At 44.1% G+C, this 21092-nt stretch overlaps 1 protein-coding gene across 2 annotated transcripts in view; it reads left to right on the top strand.

The window, feature by feature from the left end:
• Window positions 1-21092, top strand: part of SLC44A3 (solute carrier family 44 member 3) — a 72048-nt gene that overhangs the window by 39800 nt on the left and 11156 nt on the right. Inside the window, exons 11-12 of one of the 2 annotated variants that reach the window (XM_064370184.1) lie at window positions 5461-5617; window positions 8387-8470. In XM_064370184.1, coding sequence (XP_064226254.1) covers window positions 5461-5617; window positions 8387-8470 — 241 coding nt within the window. Of the gene's footprint in view, window positions 1-5460; window positions 5618-8383; window positions 8471-21092 lie in introns of both variants that reach the window. The other variant, XM_064370183.1, reaches the window with a different exon arrangement.

The raw sequence follows: 21092 nt of genomic DNA, 5'->3' as shown, positions 1-21092 counted from the left end.
AGGTCGAGAGATCGAGACCATCCTGGTCAACATTGTGAAACCCCGTCTCTATTAATACAAAAAAATTAGCTGGGCACGGTGGCGCGTGCCTGTAATCCCAGCTACTCAGGAGGCTGAGGCAGGAGAATTGCCTGAACCCAGGAGGCGGAGGTTGCGGTGAGCCGAGATCGCGCCATTGCACTCCAGCCTGGGTAACAAGAGCGAGACTCCGTCTCAAAAAAAAAAAAAAAAAAAAAAAAAAAAAAAGAAACATCAACCGAATGGTCAGAGCGGAGGAGAGGGAGGTGGAGCGGTGCCCCTGAGCTCCACTGGAGAAAGCAGAGGCAGCCTGTCTGTATGCTGGCTGCGTGAGGCAGTGCAAATAAGATGCAGCCTGAAGTGAGCCATAGAATCCCAGAAAGACTCAGGAATTCAAGTATAAAAACCATTCCTAAGATTAGCTGAAAGCCTTCCTAAGGAGTAGACTCCCAAATCCACACCAGCTGAGACAGGGAAATTTGTTCTCTAGAGAGAGAAACTAGAGAGGACCTGGACTTGGGGTATCAGGTACAGTTGAGGCTGGGGGCAAGTCTCTGTACTAAAAGCAGGGGTAGTAAGTAAAAGCCTACACACTGAAGTGAGGCACCCCACACACACATCAGTACCCCACATTCCACAGTTCAGCTCCCAGAACGTTGGCAGCTCATTTGATATTCCCTAGGAAGAGGTTAGAGGATGCTTTTATGGAGAAACTGCCTAACCCAAAGTAAAGACCTACAGATAGTGCCACATGGGGCCCCTCAATGAAATGGATTTCCTGACTCCTAGCAAAACAGTGAAGCTCGTCAGACAGCAAGTAACATTCCTCACACAGAGCTTCCAGGTCATTCTGGAGAGCCTCACTTTTCAACTTGAACTGTTCACCAGTGATTATTAAACAAAATGAACAAAAGGAAACTACAGAACAAACTAGAATGTAATCAGAGAAACAAAGATACGTTGCTAGGACCCCCTCCCACCAACAGAAGAAGTGCGTAGTGAGGAAACAGACCCCTGAGTAATTGTAAGTGTGATTACAAAAGTGCAAATTTTCTGTTGAAGGATTAAAATGTAAAGTGGACAAACTCTTTCGGAAGGTAGAATAAAAAGACAAAGTGACATAAAATAAGAGAGAAAGGATTAAAAGAGGATAAATTTGGGAGACCCAGTATCTGACTAATATGAGTTCCAGAAATACAGAGAAAAAAAAAAAAAAAAAAACACAGAAGAAAGAGAGGAATTAACAAACAAAATTTCCCAGGGCTGGAGGACACAAGTAAAGAGATCCCAGAAGCTTCCCAAGGGAAAAAAGATCACAGGCAAAGGATCAAGGACCAGAATAGGATCTGACTTTCAACAGCAACTCTGAACCAGAAAAACAGTACAGCAAGGCTGTAGAAGTCTACTGAAAGATTATTTGCAACCTAGAATTGTATAGCCCGTCTATAGCTAGTATAGAGTACTATACCTAGTCCTACTACCTGTCAAGGGTAAAGAAGAATAAAGTCATGCGCAGCCAGTCCCAAAATTGCCCTGCCCACGTCCTTTCTAGGAGGGATGTTCCGCACTGAAACTGGTAAGTAAGCCAGAGAGGAAAATGTGAGTTTCAGCAAACAGCCTCAAGAAGAGAAAGGAGTTCTCAGGAGGGTAGCTATGCAGCAGGTCGAGAAAGCATCCAGTCTAAGGTAGACAGTGGGTTCCAGGAGAGATGTCACCATGAAAAGAAAATGGAACTGAGGGAATACCAGGTGCGTTCGAACATGCTAAGAAAAGCATTACGCATTGGTGAAGCATTCGGTAATGCCCATGGAAATCCAAGCTAATAAAAATGTGTAACAACTTCAGAAAAAAAACAAGTTGTACGGGAAGGGAAATCTAATGGGATATGCTACTTGGATTAGTTGTGAATATTGTTTACAGCACATATTATTTATGTATGAATAACAAACATTAAGCATTAACAACTTTGATGTGATTATACTGGAAGAAAGGATGGGAACATGAGTGTGAGGGTGATTAGGGAAGTTAGGCTATGTAAGAAAATGAAACCAGAATCTTTCATAGCAGAAAAGTCAGTAGACAGTATCTGAAGGTGAAAAATCAAGAAATAGCAGTAAGACCATGTAATTTTGAGGTGTGGAGGTGAGTTCTCTAAAACAACTACAGTATTATCTCTAGGGAGAGAGAATTACGAATGGGAAGAAAACTGCTGTTTTTCCTATTAAGCCTAGCAGTGCTTTCTGGGTTTGTAAGATACTTTACATATTACTTTGATTTAAAAAATAATTTATAATATACACAATGATTTATTTTTAGCACAACTATTCCATTTATTAAAGAGTTCTGCTTCCTTTTTGATTTTCTGCCTAATTTTGAAACCTCAAGGTTTTTTTCTTATCTCAAAGTTCACAATTCTTTGTGTCCTTTTCTGGCCTGCACTCAGGGTGAGGATTAAATATAGCCGGGATGCATTCATCTTTGTCATTCATTTAAGCACTAAGAGGGCAGAAGAGTTCATACAAAGACCATCAGGTATCAGAGTATGGGCAATCTGTAGAATTTACTTTTTACAACCATTTGCTTGAAGAGGGGTCAACTGAGAGCCATAAAGGTGCTGTTAGGGATGTGATGGGAAGAAGCTAGAACCATTCGAGGTGGCTGAAGGGACACTTGAGGCGTAGCTTCATCACTGTTTTCAAATATACAAAAGATGGTTTCCAACCGCTCTGGATCTGCTGATGGAGAAGAGGAAATGGATTCATAGCAGAGTCTACAGAATTTAGGTAGAGGCAGATGAATCTTCTAACACAGCAAGAGTTACCCAGGCCAGCTAAAGAATCCTGTTCTTTATAATAAAGACAATTTTCATTTTCTGTAGAATTGGAAAGAAACATACAGCCTTCTCAGCTCTCCAAGCCCCATTTGCAGTGATCTTGTTGTAAGAAATACGGCAAGGGACATGGTCTCTGCGGAAACCACATGGTCCTTTGCTGGAACCAGGTTTATGTTGGAGGCCATTCGTCCCATGCAGCCCACACCTAGTCCAGCAGCCTCAGCACAAAATTAATTTTCTATAATGTCAGAAGAATCTTTAGTGAGCACAAGGCTGTGTCCCTAGGACCATGATGTGACTTGCCTGGCTGTGTGCACTGTGTTGTCTGATGGGACTGGAAGTTACAAAACAGTACTTCGTACCATGACCCAGAGGTGTCAGAGGACTTGGATGGATGGGACCAGGAAACCCTTTGCCCCACAACTTGGATTGATGTATTCTGGGGACCTGGCTCATTGTTCTGGGAGCCAGGCACCATTAGCACGCAAAACAGCCACACATCCAAAAGAAGGGGGAAGCTGGGCTTCATGGAGCAGGTGCTGGAGTCGCCTTACCCTCTAACACTGCCCATGTCTTTCTTGCTGCCACTACCCACAGAATTGGGGTGGATGTGGCCCAGTGGGAAGGTCTAGAGAGAGATGAGGAAGCCTGACTGGGGGCCCAGTCCTCTCCAGCCTCCTGAGAAACTCATTGCTGGGTTGCCCCATATGCGCAACACTGCAATGCTGTCCCCCAGGTCAATTCTTAAATATCAATAAGTCCAGAGATAAGTATTATGTTTAGCATCACTGGGTGCGTCAGATCCTCTTCCTGAAGGCAGGTTTGTCTGGTTGTGAGGGAGACAGAGCTGGAGGCACAGCCACATACACACAGCAGGGGAGAGGTTACCTTTGAACATGGAAATGAGTCTGAGAGGAGAAGGTGAGGGCCTCAGAGACATGCCACTTCATTAGCCTTTTTTTCTGTAGGGCTGTTTCTAGTTTTGAGGGCAGGTATTGAGTGACTCCTGGCTCTGTGGGCTAGCTTGGGTTGAAAGGGCTCTCTTTTTAAGTTTCCTCTCTCATCGTGATAACCCAGCTTCTGGAACCTGTGGGTCTTCCAGCCAACAAGCCTTGCAGAGCCTCGAGACATAACCAGGATGGGTTACGGACCAGGGAAGCTGAGGCAGTGCAGGTAGTCCTCTGCCTGAAATGGTTAACCCCACTGCAGTGAAAACTCAGAAGGCTGATGGCTAACCTCACACTTCAGTACCTGGGGGCTAACCCTGCGGCCCAGTGGCCTATGAATCATTTGTTTCCCTGCCAGATGGAAAGCAGGTGGTGTCCTCTTCTGCCTGCATCCCCTCTTGAGCACCATAATAAGTTCTAAGGCACATAAATCTCCTCAATGGAAAAGTAAACATTCTTCCTTTAAAAAAAAGTGAGGAAAGGGAAAAAAATGTGTCAGATTTTCCTGGCCTACACTACTTTTCTAGTTTATCCGATCAAAATGAATTCCTATTAGCAATAGCTTCCATGGGTTTTCCTATTTTAAATAATACTGGGTTGAAACTCACTTTCCTCTTTTTGTGGGACAACTGGGTTGCAGTTTTTCAGCTCCCAGTATCACTTTCATGTTCTCTTTTTCTTCCTGGCTGATTTGAGTAACAGCAAAATGCAGCCATTGCCAACTCTTGAAACATTTTTGGCTGCCTTCCTTTTCCTCTCTGAAAACCTAGGCTCCTGTCAAAACCTTAATTCATAGTGACTTATTAGCAACCAGACCAAGTTGTAGAATAATCCATTATAAAGAAACCAAGCTTCACTGGGAATCTGTGAAGTTGCTTCTCAGAAAGGCCTTATTTTCTAGAACTGGCTTCAGCGGGAATTCAGAGGGTCACCCCTGGGGCGGCACCAGCCCCCACTCCTTTGTTTTATCTTCAGGTTTGGGGGAGAGTGATGGCTGTGCCCATTCTGTTCTTTCTCACTTTTTTTCCCTGCCTGTGAAACTGACTTGTACACATTCTTGGAAGCTGCGTCATGACAGGTCCCGTAAATGATTCACACTGGAGTGACCTTTAAAGAGCAGAGTAGAAACCAGCAGGATTTGGGGAGCCTAGAGTTGTGCGGAAGCCAAGCACCAGGGGCTCTCCGTCCCCTCCCTGTAACGGGAGTTCACTGTTGCCTCTCTGGTCACTGACCCTGGTCACGTGATGTGGTGATGATTTTTAATCACCAGGCAAATGCTGGCAATATTTATGTATAGTCCTGTGTAATCAAACCTTGGAGACCGGGCTACAATTAAACTTCCGAAAGTGAAAATGAGATGAATAGGCTAACGGGTTGGTGGATGGGCTAGGCATTATAAAGAGGAAAACTTTTTTAACTCATCAGTATATTTTTTTAAGCTTTTCTGTTTTATATTCTTTGTAGCATTGAGTGGCACCAAAACGAATTAAATTAATCTAAGAAACAATTTAACCAAAGCTACCAAGGAGTATAAAAAGTGTGCCAAATGCTTATTGCATCACGACTTTCTCAGTTGTTACTGCCACAGATGATTGGAACCAGAGAGTTTTTGCTGCTTTATAAAAAGTGTTTTTAAAATGCTGTCTTTTTCCCTATTTCCAGAAGTCAAAATGACCCTCCTGATCGTCCCATCCTTTCGTCTCTCTCCATTCTCTTCTTCTACCATCAAGGAACCGTTGTGAAAGGGTCATTTTTAATCCCTGTGGTGAGGATTCCAAGAATCATTGTCACGTACATGCGTAACACGCTGAAAGAGCAGGTAAGGCTGTCTCCTGCTACACAGCACGTTCCGTGTTTGGGTTGCCAGAAACTTAATTACTGGAAAACTACAGCAGGTCTGAGGACAGAAATGTGACCTGAGACAGCGGCCGGCCGTGCAGAAAGCTCCTGGGCTCCCCAGCTCCCATCCCCCGCCTCTCCCAGCAAACCTTTTATTTTCCCAGAGTCTCTGTTTTGTTTGTGGTTTTGTTTATTGGGTTTTCTCCAATGTGGTGGAGATAGCGTGGGGAGGGAGTAGTTCTGAGTTCACTGATTTTCCTTCTTATGCAAATGCTGAACAAAGGGGATGAACTCTTAAGGTGAAATTTAAACAAGTTTTTGTAAACATTTATCATGCTTTTTTTGGTTGTTTTTTTATCATACTTAAGTGAAAAAATACACTATAAGATAGGAATATTCGTTCATTTCTGTTTTAATGCTAAAATATTGCCTGCCTTTTGTGTTTCCTGGAAGGTGTCATGGGAAATTCCTGGCCTGTGTGAGGAGGAAGGAGGGAGAAAAGGAGAGAGTTTGAATGAGTGTACATGAGAGTGTGTGTGTGTACACGTGTGTGCACACATGCGCTTGAGAGTGAGATGGGCAAGCTGACCTCTGTCTCAGCTCAAAGGACAGAAAACTGTAGGGCTTTTGTGCCTGGGGGATTTCTCCTCCCTGGTTTTTATTTCCATGCACATTTGGTTATGAATGCCAGTGGAAACGAGAACACCAGGAAAACAGCTGTTCTCATGGTATTTCTGGCCTGCCAAACAAGGGAAGATTGGACTTTTCCCAACTCTGCTGTTCTCACACAATGTTAATCTCTCCCCCCCGTCACCACCTCAGAGTTGGTGACTTGGTCAGTTTCACAAACTTACCTGATTCCAACCTTTCAGGTGTAGCTATGTGTCCTTAGTAAATTGAGGACATTTTACCCATAGGTTTACATTATATTTTAGAATTGTTTTCATTTGCTTTTGAAAAAGATATCTGAATTGTTGATATTTTAAAATCTATAATCAGGATTTAGTATATCAATTAGAAGCAGTTGATTGGATATCACATAAAATTATCTGGCTTCCTTATCTGGAAATGCATGCTAAGCAGTTGCCCCTGATTGTAGAATTATTTTCTTGTATTTCTATTAATATTTTGCTTGGCCACATTTTGGTGACTTGAAGAGACATTTCCATATCCAGGACAAAACTAGCTACTTTTGGCTCCTGCATTTTGGAATCAGTCCTTCAGTCTTAGGAAACTTGCAGGATTTCTTGAAGAACAGGATAGTGTTTTATTTTAAATCTATTTGTGATGTGTGTGTGTGTGTGTGTGTGTGTGTGTGTGTGATTCATAATAGATAATCATAAATTAATGAGCATCAGGGAGCTTGCTGTCCCACCTAAAGCTAGGCATCTTAAACTCCCTGGGGAAACAGCCTTTCATAAGTCTAAAAGAGAAGTCAATGGAAGGCCCAAGGTCTCTCTGACTGAGGTCTAAAAGGTTATTTATCACTTCCCAGATCCCACAAGGACCAAGGGCCAAAATTGCTTTTAATGATGTCACTATTGGGAAAATGTGTCCTTTCTTAGGTTAAAAAAAAATATCTTCCTCAGCAGCCTTACTGCCCAGCACTGTGTCTACAACTTAAACATTTCACACAGCCACCGTGTGATTTTTCCTAGTTAAATAGGCTCATTCACCAACACAGCCAGGCTGAAAAGTGTCCAGATCAAGTTTCATCCAATTGAATTAACACTGGGATGAGAAAATGTCCATATAAGGCTGAGTTATTCCTGGGGTCCTCATCCTAGGCTATTTCAGGATTGTTTTCAGGGATGTTTTCACTCTGGAGAGTGGTTAGGATGCTGCCAAGCACCCCTCCCCCAAAAGGTTCATTAAAGTATTCATTCTTGAGCTATGCACAAGTTCAAGTTATATTTCAGAGGAGTAATTTATCCCTCAAACATTAGTCCTGAAAAAAAAATCATTACAGGATTTATTTCCCCCCAAAGTTAAACTTGATGCTTTACTTATGTGGGCACATAACTAATATCTACAGTGCATTATTTGTTTTTTGGTTTCTGGGATGAGAATTTTTTTTTTTTTTTTGAGACGGAGTCTCACACTGTTGCCCAGGCTGGAGTGCAATGGCATGATCTCGGCTCACTGCAACCTCCGCCTCCCAGGTTCACGTGATTCTCCTGCCTCAGCCTCCCGAGTAGTTGGGATTACAAGCACACACCACCACACCCGGCTAGTATTTTGTATTTTTAGTAGAGATAGGGTTTCGCTATGTTGGCCAGACTGGTCTCAAACTCCTGACCTTGTAATCCACCCTCCTCGGCCTCCCAAAGTGCTGGGATTACAAGTGTGAGCCACTGAGCCCAGCTTGTGACTTCTTCATGAATATAAACTTTGCTTTGAAAAAGCAAGTGTACCATCAGACACTTAAGGGCAGATAAAGGGGGAGGAAAGGTTGTTTTTACTGGAACCAGAAGGCCTGCTTTTCCTTTACTGTTCAGTCTGGACTGACCTCCCTTTCTGCTGAGGTTAATAGCACCCCTGACAGGTAAGTCCACAAGGGAGAAACATTGCTCCTCAGTAATACTAGAACCATAATTAGTAATGTTAGTATGCACAAAATAGAGCTCCCATGCCACCAGTGTTTCCCAGGTGCGTAAGTCAAAACTGTGTTTCTGCAGAAACTGCCTGCTTGCCTTCTTTCCTGTGTTGTTTCTGACTCTGTTCCTTTGGTTTCAACCTGATCCAGCAGCATGGTGCGTTGTCGAGGTACTTGTTCCGATGCTGTTATGGCTGTTTCTGGTGTCTTGACAGATACCTGCTCCACCTCAACCAGGTACGTCTCCTACCTCTCGCCTCGAGAACACACAGAAGGGTCCGAGAGTGGGCTCCATCTCTTAGGTCAAGGTGTGGCACATTCTTCTCTAAGGGTCCAAAGTGTGTAAATATTTAAGGCTTTCGGACCAGTCTCTGTCACAACCACTCAATTCTGCCATCATGACAGGAAAGTGGCCGTAGGCAAAATGTCAACAAATGGATATGGCTATGTTCTAATAAAACTTTACTTATCAACACTGAAATTTGAATTTCATATTATTTTTACATGTCAAGAAATATTCTTTTTTTGGTTTTGATTTTTTCCCAGCCATTGTAAAATTGTAAAAATCGTTCTTAGCTCCTGCCAGAGGAAAGCAGGTGGTGTGTTGGAGCTGGCTCCTGGGCTGTGGTTTGCAAACCCTCCCTAGAACCATAGGCCATTAAAGCCATGCTTCGAATTCTAAAAAAAAAATGTCTTCCTATTTTCGGAAATAAAGAGGGGAGGGAGTATTTAGAAACCCTAGCATAATGAATGTATATCAATGAAGAGCTGATTTTCAGTGTCAGAGTAAGAAATATAATTTTCCTGAACTAGGAAAAGAATTGCCTCCCTAATTTTCATAGATTTCACAAATTTTTCCTTTTCAAGCTATAAATATTCCTTTAAAGTTATAAAAATTATATCTTGCAATTGTTTGGATTTCAGATTTTTTTTCTCTCCTGAATTTTTCAAATTGATGGAAATTTAAATATGTTGTATTTTTCCGTAGATCATTTAGATTTTAATAGCCCTTAGTCAAATTTACACAAAGCAGTGTTTTTGTAAGTTAGCAGACTGTTTTATAATTTAAATGTTCACAGAAATCTCACTTAGAAAAATACTTCTTATAATTGCCCCCTCCCTAAGAAATATACCTTTAGAAGTAAAGAGACTAATTAGACCATCTATGTTTAATGTCTTATAAGTGGTATTTAAAATACTTTTCATTATTCAGGGAAAAATATAGCCTTTTTATAGTAAGGTCTATTTTTAGGCTCTTAAGGATCTTGGAGAACATTTTAGAGTATATTCAGTTTTCATCTGGATTCCTGCAGGCCAGCATGTATAAAACACAATCAAATAGCATAGGAGCTTTCAGAATCGGGGGGACATATAACTTGTCGTATGTCAATATTCAGTCCAAACCCTTTGAATACATTTGTCATGGTGTACGATGTTTTAGCTGTGTGTATGTATACAGACACCAACTTACTCCATAAATATTTTAAGATGCATTGCAAAAATGTATGAACTATGATTAAATATATATGCATGAAAAATCAAGGCTAAGAAACATATAGATAGACTAGAAAGACAAAAGCAATGAATGAGACCATTGATATACAAATATGCTGGCCATATGGCACTACGAGGCCCTAGGGTTGACCTGTCATCCCCTCTCACTGTATTGTGGGAATTCAGGTACTTTCTGCATCCCCCTTTCACTGATGGTTTTCATTCTGACCCCTGGAAGCCTAAAGGCTCCTGTGGACACTGTGGGGACCACCACGCGAGGAAGGCAGAAAAGTGGGTGGGGCAGAGGAAGGGTGGGTCCTGGCCCCATACCATGCCTAACCTGCCCAGCCTTGCAGCCAGAACGGCTCCACTTTATAAGGTTTAGGGGTGGGAGAGTGCTGAAGCTTTCATTTGAAGACAGGTCTCTGCTGCTAAAGCATATTTGAAAACCTCTGGTCCCATTTTCACATTTGTTTTCTTTGCCCTATTATCCTGAGGTACGTATTTTTCTGCCTTCTGAAATTTCACCGCCTCAGTTAATCCAGGACCATTTCCCTTGGTAGTTCAAAATGTTTCCAAGCTCATAAGTGACATTAATGTTAACCACTCCATAATGACCATTATAAAGGTGATGACCTCTTATAACACATGCGTCGATGACAGTAATGATCCCTGATTCACAAAAAGACTAAGCCAGCCTTGATCCAGCTCCTGTAATGAGTCAGTGGTGCAAACGGGGATAGGTCTTTCAGGTTCTAATCCTGGTGCCTGTGCACTAGGCTGTGGCTAAACCAGCTGTCGCAGTGCCTTTACCTTGGGGTGACTCCTGTAGAACTGGGTGGTGCCAGCTGATGCGGGTGTTGCTCAGAGGTCTGTGGTTCAGGGGATTGGGAAGAGGAGGAAGAATGAAAAAACAAGAATTGATGTGAATATTACTGGGGAGGGAAGGGTCGCCTCTGGTCTACATCAGCTCCTGGAAAGCAGAGTGAAATAAAGATGTTTAAGACTGAAGGTGGTAGTAAATGGTGATCAGAGCAACTGTCAGCCTCATTTGGCAGCGGACACAGGAAAGTGAGTGTAAAATGAGAAAAGGAATTTAGATTCACTGTTTCAGAAATTTACTTGCATTGGAATGACTTACTAGGGGACGTTGTGGCATCTCTGTCTCTGGAAATCAGATTTAAGAGGGCTGAACCCTATTTATGTTCCTCATTTTGTAGAATAGGAGCTGGGAAATACTGAAAGAGAATGAGATCCATTTGTTACAGTCAAAACTCAGATGCTCATCTTTATTTAACATCAAGGAGCTGGTTGGGTTTTCCCACTGCGTTTTAAAAGCCTAATCCATCTTTACTAAGTCTCAGTGGGGAGACAGTGGCCGTTGCTGCATTTTGTAAACACCCAGCCTAAGGCTGCACGGGCATTCACTCACAGAGTGGGGACTAAAACTCAGTCCCATCATTCCTCATTTACTTTTCTCCCTACATCATAACTACTGTGTATATACTGAAAAAATTACATGTTCACCTCACACATGCGTTCATCCAGCAACCATGTGTTTATGCCGTATGCAGACCATTTCCACCTGAGTATAATAGGGGCCAGGACTCTGGCAATACAGAGGTGATACAGAGTCATTACTGTATAGCACAAAAGCCAGGCCTCCAAGGAATCGACAAGCTAGTTGTTGGGGGGCAGGGGCCAGTAAGGGGCATATGCATGAGACATTTATGTGACAGTACCGAAAAGCGCACGTTTAAGTGTTGGGATAGGGCTGTGGAAGTTCAGAAAAGGGGAATCTTGGTCACTGGGAGAGGTCATTTGACTCTGTAATTAGGGGAAATTTCCTAGAAAAGGTGGACCTAAGTATGGAGCATCTACTGGAGATCACCAGCTAACAAGAGAAATAACAGCTGTGGGTATTGGCAGCAAACTGTTTTGCCAGTTGTATGCTGAGCACTTTTCCTGTATTACATCAGTTGTTAAGTTCTGTTTTTGTTTTTGTTTTGTTCTGTTTTTTGAGATCGAGTTTCCTCTTATTGCCCAGGCTGGAGTGCAATGGCATGATCTCAGCTCACTGCAACCTCTGCCTCCCGGGTTCAAGTGATTCTCCTGTCTCAGCCTCCAGAGTGGCTGGGACTATAGGTGTTTGCCACACTACACCCCAAGTTTTTGTATTTTTAGTAGAGATGGAGTTTCCCCGCGTTGGCCAGGCTGGTCTCGAACTCCTGACCTCAGGTGATTTACCCATCTCGGCCTCCCAAAGTGCTGGGATTATAGGTGTGAGCCATTGTACCTAGCCAGTTGTTTGTTTTTGAGATAGTGTCTTCAGTCTAAAGACAGGGAGATATAGAGGGTTAGAGAAGGCACATAGTGGCAGAACTAGGATTTAAATCCAAGTCCTGTTTTGCCTCCAGGACCCAAGCCCTTAACTACTGGGCATTTTAAAATAGCCAGAGGAGGACTCGACCACCACCTGAGGATATTCTTTTCCACTCCTTGCAAAACCAGAGTCCAGACAAGTAGCGCTGGCAGAGCGCGTCTTGTTACATGGCAGACTTTTGTGGAGGAGGACAGGAAAGGGGAAGGAGCATTGAAGATGATGAACTCACCATAACTGTAATCAAACAGTTATCGATACAGAAAAGGTTGGTCAGGGTGGTCTGGCCCCTTCTTCTTTCCTCAGGCAAGTTAGTGGTCAAAGCTTCAGGGAGTCTTGGCTGGCTATTCTCAGAGACTTTCAGGCAAAGGGACCTTACAGCCTCCCTGCTACCTCCCAGCACTTTCCAGGAGCCTGGCTGAGAACCCCCCTGTGAGACTACAGGGTAAGCACTCAGCAGGAATGCCGTACTTACTGTTTCTTTCAGGGTCTGTGTCTCCCTACGTGCACATCTCTTGTTCGTTGTGGACACACGCATCTGTCCCAGTCCTGATGTTGGCTTTAGGTCAACGTTCCTCTAAGTATGAAACCCACTGGTGGGCCCCAGGACTCTTCCTGATAGTTCCAAACTGATCCGAACGTTCTAGAAAATCCTTTTTTCAATTTTGATAGGCAAATAGCAGAATTCCATACATGTTTCATTTTTGCATACAACAGTGAGCTGTTTTGCCAATCAATAAGGTAGAGCATGTGTTATTAAAGCATACTAAAACGTGTGCTTCATGAACCCAGATTGATGGTCTTAACATAGTTTCTTAAGGACTCAAACTCATTATTCTTTTCAGACGTCTGGCTTCCGAGGCGATGCCTGGTGACCCTGCAAAACTGGTGAATGTGCACATGCAGACAGTTGGGATTTGCAAATTGGGAAAAGAACAATTTGCTACCACCAGTGTCGCCTTGAGTTGACTGTGGTGTTGAGTTGCAGTCATTCTTGTCTTAATTAACATTTTACTTCTGTTGATTATTCAGTTCTTGTTTATTTTATTTATTTATTTTTTTTGAGACAGAGTTTCACTCTTATTGCCCCGACTGGAGTGCAATGGTATGATCTCGGCTCACTGCAACCTCTGTCTCCCGGGTTCAAGTAATTCTTCTGCCTCAGCCTCCCAAGCAGCTGGGATTACAGGCATGTGCCACCACGCCCAGCTAATTTTATATTTTTAGTAGAGACGGGGTTTCTCCATGTTGGTCAGGCTGGTCTTGAACTCCCGACCTCAGGTGATCTGCTCTCCTGAGCCTCCCAAAGGGCGGGGATTACAGCTGTGAGCCACCGTGCCCAGCCTTTTGTTTAATTGATTCTATTTTTATCATTTTAAGCATTGCCTTCCTCTTCAATGCTTTGTTCTTCTTCCAGCAGAAGTAGGAATGGGTATAGGCAGTGAGCTGTGGGCTGGTATCAGAAGTCTGGGAACCACTGTGTCTATACCAGTCTCCTGGGAGAAGCTTCCAGGTAAAAATGACTTCAGTCAGGTATAGGAGCAGTTTGCCTCTGCCTCTTCGTTATTTGAGTAACTTGGGTGAGTCTCTTAACCTTGCTGAGCTTCTGTGAAATGAAAAGGTTAGGTTCAGTGACGGTCAAGGTTCTTGTGTGACTTTTTGACCCTTGTCATGGCATCCAGCCCAGAGCTAGGGGCATGCAGGGTGCCACCCCGCTGCCTCAAAGCCGTGAGATGATGCCATGTGTGGGAAATGAGGGGAGAATGGAAAGCAGTATGAGCTGTTTGTTTTCCTGTGGTGTTCCAAAATGACAGGCTCATTTCTCTTCATGATATGCCTTTTATTTTATCCATGGTGAGGACTTATCCTGGAACCACACAAATCAGTGATGTTTCATGTTACCTCAATTCTGAGCCACCAGAATTTTGTAGAGTTGTCTGATAATGTGAATGAACAAAGAGGAGCCATCTGTCTGTATCTGCTTAAAGTGATCCTGCTGGTGGTGCTGCTACAACGTATTGTGATAAATAAAGACAATAACTGGTGATGAGATTCTGCTAAAGCGCCAGGCACCTCGGTCATTGTCGACAGTGGAAGTGTGCTGTAATGTCCAGTGAGTTTCACATCCCTTTTCTGCCTTGGGCTATTATGCAGGATAGCTGGGAGCCTGTTGGATCTGTGCTGCATCCCCTTGAGAAGGGAACCAAGTGTCCCCGATGCACCTTGATGCAGTGTGGAAACATGCAGCCTACTTTCCTATGTCATCCCTCTTGATAAGATCTACTGAACACATGTACAGACTGTTGCCTCTTGCTATTTGATCAGAAATGCCAGCAGCTTTCTGTCTTCCTTACTAAAGAATATACTGGGCCGGGCGCGGTGGCTCAAGCCTGTAATCCCAGCACTTTGGGAGGCCGAGGCGGGTGGATCACGAGGTCAAGAGATCGAGACCATCCTGGTCAACATGGTGAAACCCCGTCTCTACTAATACAAAAAAATTAGCTGGGCACGGTGGCGCGTGCCTGTAATCCCAGCTACTCAGGAGGCTGAGGCAGGAGAATTGCCTGAACCCAGGAGGCGGAGGTTGCGGTGAGCCGAGATCGCGCCATTGCACTCCAGCCTGGGTAACAAGAGCGAGACTCCGTCTCAAAAAAAAAAAAAAAAAAAGAATATACTGGTCAGAAAGGTCCCAGATAATCTTGTGGAGGTCAGGGCAGAGAAAACCCTGCCGCTTCTGGGGAAATATACACCTCTCTCCCCTCCTACCTCATAGTGCCTCTCCCCAACCTACTCTGCCTGCCGAGACTTTTTGTAGTGAACATACTGTTGGTCTCTATCTTCTGAGCCTTTGCGGCAGACTGAACTTTGTAGTATCTCCAGCCTTCTCTTCCCCAGCCCCTCTCCTTGCAGTTAGCTCTGTTCGAATGACTCTCTTTCTCATAGTCCATCAATTGCTGAAGCATTCAGCGACTTTTCCACATCAGGTTTGTTTGGTTCGTCCCAAGCCAGTTGGCGGATCTCCAGTGACTCCTCTTTTCTCCTTTCCCAGAGCAGCATGTGCATCTCAGGAACAAGGTAATAAATATTGTGCCCTTTATCTCACTAGATTAGGAAAGTGATGTAAAGGTTCTTAAGGAGAAACAGTTCTTTCAGAAGCTGGCATTGCCATAATAGGTAGTCTCATCACAGAGCATCCAGACAGCCATTCTTTCAGCGGCAGCGGTGGTTCTGAATCCTCCACCCCCGCTGACTGGTTTAGAGCTATTCTGGGCAGCCAGCTGATGGTGAGAGCTCTGGAGAGATGCCTCATGTGTGCATGCTTCAAAAAGAAGCTCACATGTGTGTCAATAGGATAGTTTGCATTAAGGTTCATTTATAGACAATGGTAATCCCCACACCCAGCTGTTGCATGGCAAATGTTGCTACCCTGGCTTTAGATAGAAAGGAATTAAGACACCTATTGGTCAGAGGCCCCAGGCTGTCTGGGAGAAAACAGACTGGATCCTCGTGTTTCCTGGTGCGTGGTTCAGAAGATACTGGGCATATGGCTGTGGCTTTGTGTGGCTCTCCTGGGAGCAGCCTTTCTGGAGCAGTTCCCACCTGCTATGGCATATTCTCGGGGCTCAGGAGGGTGAGGCCTGAAGTCCTCTTCTCCAAGTGGGCCTTAGTGCTCAGTCCTTTGGGGTAAGGCTCATGTTAAACTGGACTCTGAAGTGCTTCCTGACTTGAAATTTCAGTGCCTTCTGGGAGAGGCACCTGATGTTTGTTGAATGAATTATTGTGTGGGAAAGGGAGGGCAAGTTATATATGGGAACTCCTGCGAGGCAGTTGAGGGTTCAGTGCGAATGACTTTGACTTCCTCCTACGTGTGCAGCTCCCGAAAACAAGGATACAAGGCACTTAGTGGCACTTACTATATGCCGGGCACGATGCTGCTTTGTAGGTATTAACTACCTATAGCCTTGCAAAGTAGCCTGTGTGTTACTTTTTTAACAGATGATAATACTGTGGTTCATAGACCTTGAGTAGTAACCTGCCCGAGGTTAGACAAGAGGAGCTAACGGAGCTGACTCGAGGTTTTGAAGACCCAGTAAGTCATTTCCTCTTCCTTGTCCAAGTTCTGAATAATTGTGCTGTGCAAGAGTCAAGCAGATTAAAAATATCACCTTGAATACGAAGTCATCTGACTGGAAAATTACCGTAGGAACAGCTGTAGGCAAGTCGGCTTGTTAATGTTTCACCCCTGAATCAGAATGAGCAACCCACCCTTTACCAGGCCAGCCGACAAGGTGAAACTCTGTGGAGCTGAGAAAGTGTGTTCCTGCTGACAAGCAGATCCCAAAAGAGAGTGAAGAAGGGCCTGAGCCGCCTGCTCTCTGCTGCTCCTTCCAAACTCCCCCAGTCCATCCCTTAAGTTCACCTCCTTTCCTAAAACAAAGGAGGGGCATTAGCCTAAAGGAAGTCCCTGACCACAGAAACACGAAGCCAGGGAAATCCAGACCAGCCCCACGCTGGGATGTAAACCCAGATCTTCACCAGTCCACTAGGGCGGTCCTTCCACAGGCCAGGAACTCAAAACCCAAACTTTAGAGATCATGACACAGCCTCCCCTCCTCATAGCGGAATCTGGGATTCAGAGGGCTTGAATGCCTCAACCAGGTTATGCGGTGGGCAGAGTTCATTCTGATTTTTTTCCCTATCCTGCGTCTTCTCGTTCCTTGCCCTTCTGAGCGTCCTTGAGGACAGACAGGTGTGTCACATTACACAGTAGGTCAACATGAGCTGCCCTGGTGTACCCTTTAATGGAACTCTATGTAGATCTCCCCCATCTTTTGGGCAACATGGAAGGCGAGCCTCTTCTCATGGCAGCAGAGGGGTGAGGAGCATTTGGGTCCTGGGAACGTTGGGGTCTCACCTTTTACTAATTGTAGCAAGGGCAACTGGGAGTGTTTCCAACAACACTAGTTTAAAGGGCCAGCTGATCCAAGTAGTCATCATTTGTGTAAATCTGAGCCTTCTTTCACAGGTCTGAGCTCCATGTGGAACATGAAGCAACCCCTTATGTTCTCTGTGCCTCCCCTGTCATGACATGTTCTAGGTACACTGGAAATATGGGCTGAGGGAGACCACCCATGTTTTTAACTTTAAGAAAACCACCTTCAGAATTAGCACATCCATAAAGAAGGGAGCAGGTGACATGTGAAAACACCGGGTTCTGATGAGCAGTGTTTAGATATGGGGATCTGGCAGCTCAGGCTGACTCCTCCTGTGCCCTTCCGCCCACAGGTTAGTGTGTGTGGTATATACCACGCTGCCTGGGCTAGGCCGGGCTGGGCCATCATCTGTGATCACAGCTAGGCAAGGGCCAGGTGGGGAAGCAGCTCAGAGTGGAAAAGGGAACTTTCCAACCTAAGTTGTCAACATTACCCCCAGTGCTCAAGAAATGTGAAGAGAATAGATTAGCTTCAAGGTTTGCAAAATTCACTTGGTGTGGAAAACGAAATGAAACCATTAAGTAGGTCCTACCCCAGATGTCCTCTTCCTGCAGGACAGAGAGCAGGATTCTTTGGGTCATTGCTCTTTGTCTGGAACGGTCGTTGTCCGAGGGCTCTGCCCACCTTGAAGCCCATGCTCTTCTAAGCAAGGCAGTGACTCTGGGCATATTCCTCAGCTGCCATCCTTATTTGTCCTGAGACATTGAGACTCGCTGGGAGAAGGAAGTGATGATTGGTCAGAGACTAGAGAAGAAAAAAAGCGTATGAAAGGAGGCGTGAGTCACTGTGGCTGAAGGAATACACACCATTTTGATTTAGCAGTCACTAATTCATGTCCTGCTACAACAGGACTCCCACGACACTCCAGGCACCACCACCTGAGTCTCATCTTTGAATGACTTCCACAGGCTGTGAAGAGCAGCCACAGATTCAGATGTGCAGATGATACTGTATCATGTCTCAACCCAATGGATTGGTGTATTCATTAATTAACCTAATTCATAACAAAACTTAATTTGTTATTCCTGAGCTATTCTGCCTTGGGGTTATATGAGATTTCAGGTGACCCAGACATTAGTAGATATAGGTTGACCTTGAGACATCATCTTCCCATCTATGGCTCCTCAGGCCCTGTTTGGGAAGTAGGAATCTTTTACATTGGTCACCTATGGTCCTATCTGCCTTGAAGTGCTAGCACTAGGTGACCAACTGTCCTAGTCACCTGGAAGCCCCATGTCTCTGATACCCCCTCACCCCCAGGCAAACCAGGACCCTGGGAATGGTCATGGAAGAGCCTTGCCACTTCTCCAAGCTACGTTAAAATAAAGATGGGGGCAGATCTGGACCTTCAGTGAAGACCCATAGACCTTTGTTTCCTCTTCTCCAGCCCAGGGAAGTGTCATTTTCTAAGCTGGGGCTGGAGGAAGACGTGCACACTCACCTGCTGCTCCAAAGTATTTGTCTATATTGGGAAACCTCTGCCTTCACCTTAGGTAAGGGCTTAAAGAGCCTAAAACTGTGGAAAACAAAAGCCAGTGAGAACTGAAGACTGGATGTCTTCTTCGCTCCTCTCCCCACCTGGCCTCCTAACCTTAACTGGGGAATGAGCACAGAGCCTGAGTCCCGCTTGAATGGGGAACGTGGAGAGAAGAGAAAGAGAAAATACATGAGGAGGAGAAACAGAAGCAAAGAGAGCGAAGTCAACCATCATACATGTCTTAGGGATGGCTGAGCATTCCTCCTTCCATTGAGAGTTCCCTCTCTACAGACATTTGAGAAACGAGTTTGTGAAGAGCAGAAGAGGAAGTGGCTAAGAGAATTTTGCTTCAAATAGCTTTCTTATCTAGGTGGGGCAAGAAAGTTCCTAAAAGTTTTGGCAAGTGGGTGCAGGCTTTGGCAGTTTTTCAAGTGGTTTCCTCTTCTCTATCTCTTACCTTCTATGGAATGCCTCAGTTGGCCTGGGTGGGGTAGAGAGAACATTTGCTAGACTTGCATTCATCCCAGGAACGAGACAGCTGAGGCTGAATGACTTCATCAGGATGCACCCGAGTGGGGGTGGAGAGGGGTGCTTTGGGCGTGCTTGCCATGCCCACGTCTTGCTTCCATCAAAGCAACAACAGAGAAACTTGGGTGGGGCCCAAAGAACGCAAGGCTCCTGATCCCACTTAGTGCCCTGTCCCCAGCCCCCAGCCTGAAGCTTGGCCAAAGCAGACCTTCCATGAGTGTCCGAGGATTGAAGAATAAATATGAAGACCCAGACTGCCTCAGTACCAGCCCTGGGTTCATGCTGCCCTCACACAGCTTTTTAGCATATACCAAGAGGAGCAGGGAGGCAATAAAGAACAAAGAAATACTAGCTCAAAGGAGCTGCCCTTTCTTGTTGGAGCTGTTCTAACCGCACTTAGAACTGACTGCAATGGGAACTATTTGCTGAGCAGAAGAGCCAGTGGAGAGAGGAGGCTAAAATGGGAGGAACAAATAGTCTTTGAGGTTCAGAAAGAAAATAGCTGTCACACTACAAAGCCACAGTAATGAAAATGGTGTGGTACTGGCATAAACATAGACACACTGTGCTAGATAGATCTATAGATCATGTGAACACAATAGGAAGCCCAGAAATGACGCCTTGCATATTTCACCAAATGATTTTTGGCAAAGATGCCAAGACCACACAATGCAGAAAGGACAGTCTCTTCAACAAATGATCTTGAGAAAACTGGACATCCACATGCAAAAGAATGAAGTGGGACCCTTACCTGATATCATACAGAAAAATTAAAATGAACTAAAGACTAAAACTATAAAACTCCTAGAATAAAATACAGAGAAAAGTGTCAGAACATTGGATTTGGCAGTGATTGTTTGGATATGACACCAAAAGCACAGACAACACAGTCAAAAGTGGACAAATGGGACCATCTCAAACTTAAAAACTTCTACACATCCGAGAAAACAGAGTGAAAAGTCATCCTGCAGAATAGGAGAAAATAACTAAGTTACATATGCTAAGAAGTTAATGTCCAAAATACATAAGGAACTTCTACAATTTAACAACAAAAAAACCAACCCAATTTAAAAATGGGCAAAGGACTTGAAAAGACATTTCTTTAGAGAATCTAAACCTCACTAATCATTAGGAAAATGTCAGTCAAAACCACAATATATCGCCTCACAGCCATCAGGATGACCACTATCAAAAGAACAGAAAATAAGTGTTGGTGAGCATGCGGAGAAGTTGGGACCCCTGTGCACTGTTGGCGGAAATATAAAATGTTGTAACCATTATGGAAAACAGTATGGAGTTTCCTCAAAAAATCAAAAATGAGTCTATAATACCATAGGATCCAACAATTCTATTTCTGGGTATAAAAAAGAATTTGAAGCAGGATCTCAGAGATATTTGCACACCTGTGTTCATCACAGCATACTCTGAATGGCCAAGAGGTGGAAGCAACCCACGTGCCATCAGCAGACGAATGGATAACGAAAATGTAATACAGCCATACAGCAGACTATTTTGTAGCCAAGTATTTTCTTCTTTTCCTTAGGAGGAAGTCCTGTCATATGCCACAACATAGATGAACCCCAAGGACATTTTGCTGAAGTAAGTAAGCCAGTCACAAAAGGACAAATACTATATAATTCCATTCAGTACTTCCAGTCATCCGTACAGTGTGATTTCTTTCTGAAGCTGAATACTGATTCTATTCATACAGTATTTGTCTACTTTTACTGTATTTTTCAAATACAATATTTTGACTACTTTAGATACTTCAAATGCTGAATGTAGTAGTCAAAATACCGTATTTAACAAATACCGTAAAAGTAGACAAATTATGAATAAAATCATACAGTATTTGAAGTATCTAAAAGTAGTCAAAAATCATAGAAATAGAATGTAAAAAGGTGGCTCCTGAGGGCACTGGGGCTAGGGAGAGGGGAAATTAGTGTTTCGTGGGTATAGAGTTTCAGTGTTGCAAGATGAGAAAGT

The sequence above is a fragment of the Aotus nancymaae genome, unplaced genomic scaffold (genome assembly GCF_030222135.1).
Source record: "Aotus nancymaae isolate 86718 unplaced genomic scaffold, 86718_ANA_hifiasm-v0.15.2.pri h1tg000103l, whole genome shotgun sequence".
Classification (NCBI taxonomy): Eukaryota; Metazoa; Chordata; class Mammalia; order Primates; family Aotidae; genus Aotus; species Aotus nancymaae.
This window is presented reverse-complemented; position numbering and strand designations above follow the sequence as displayed.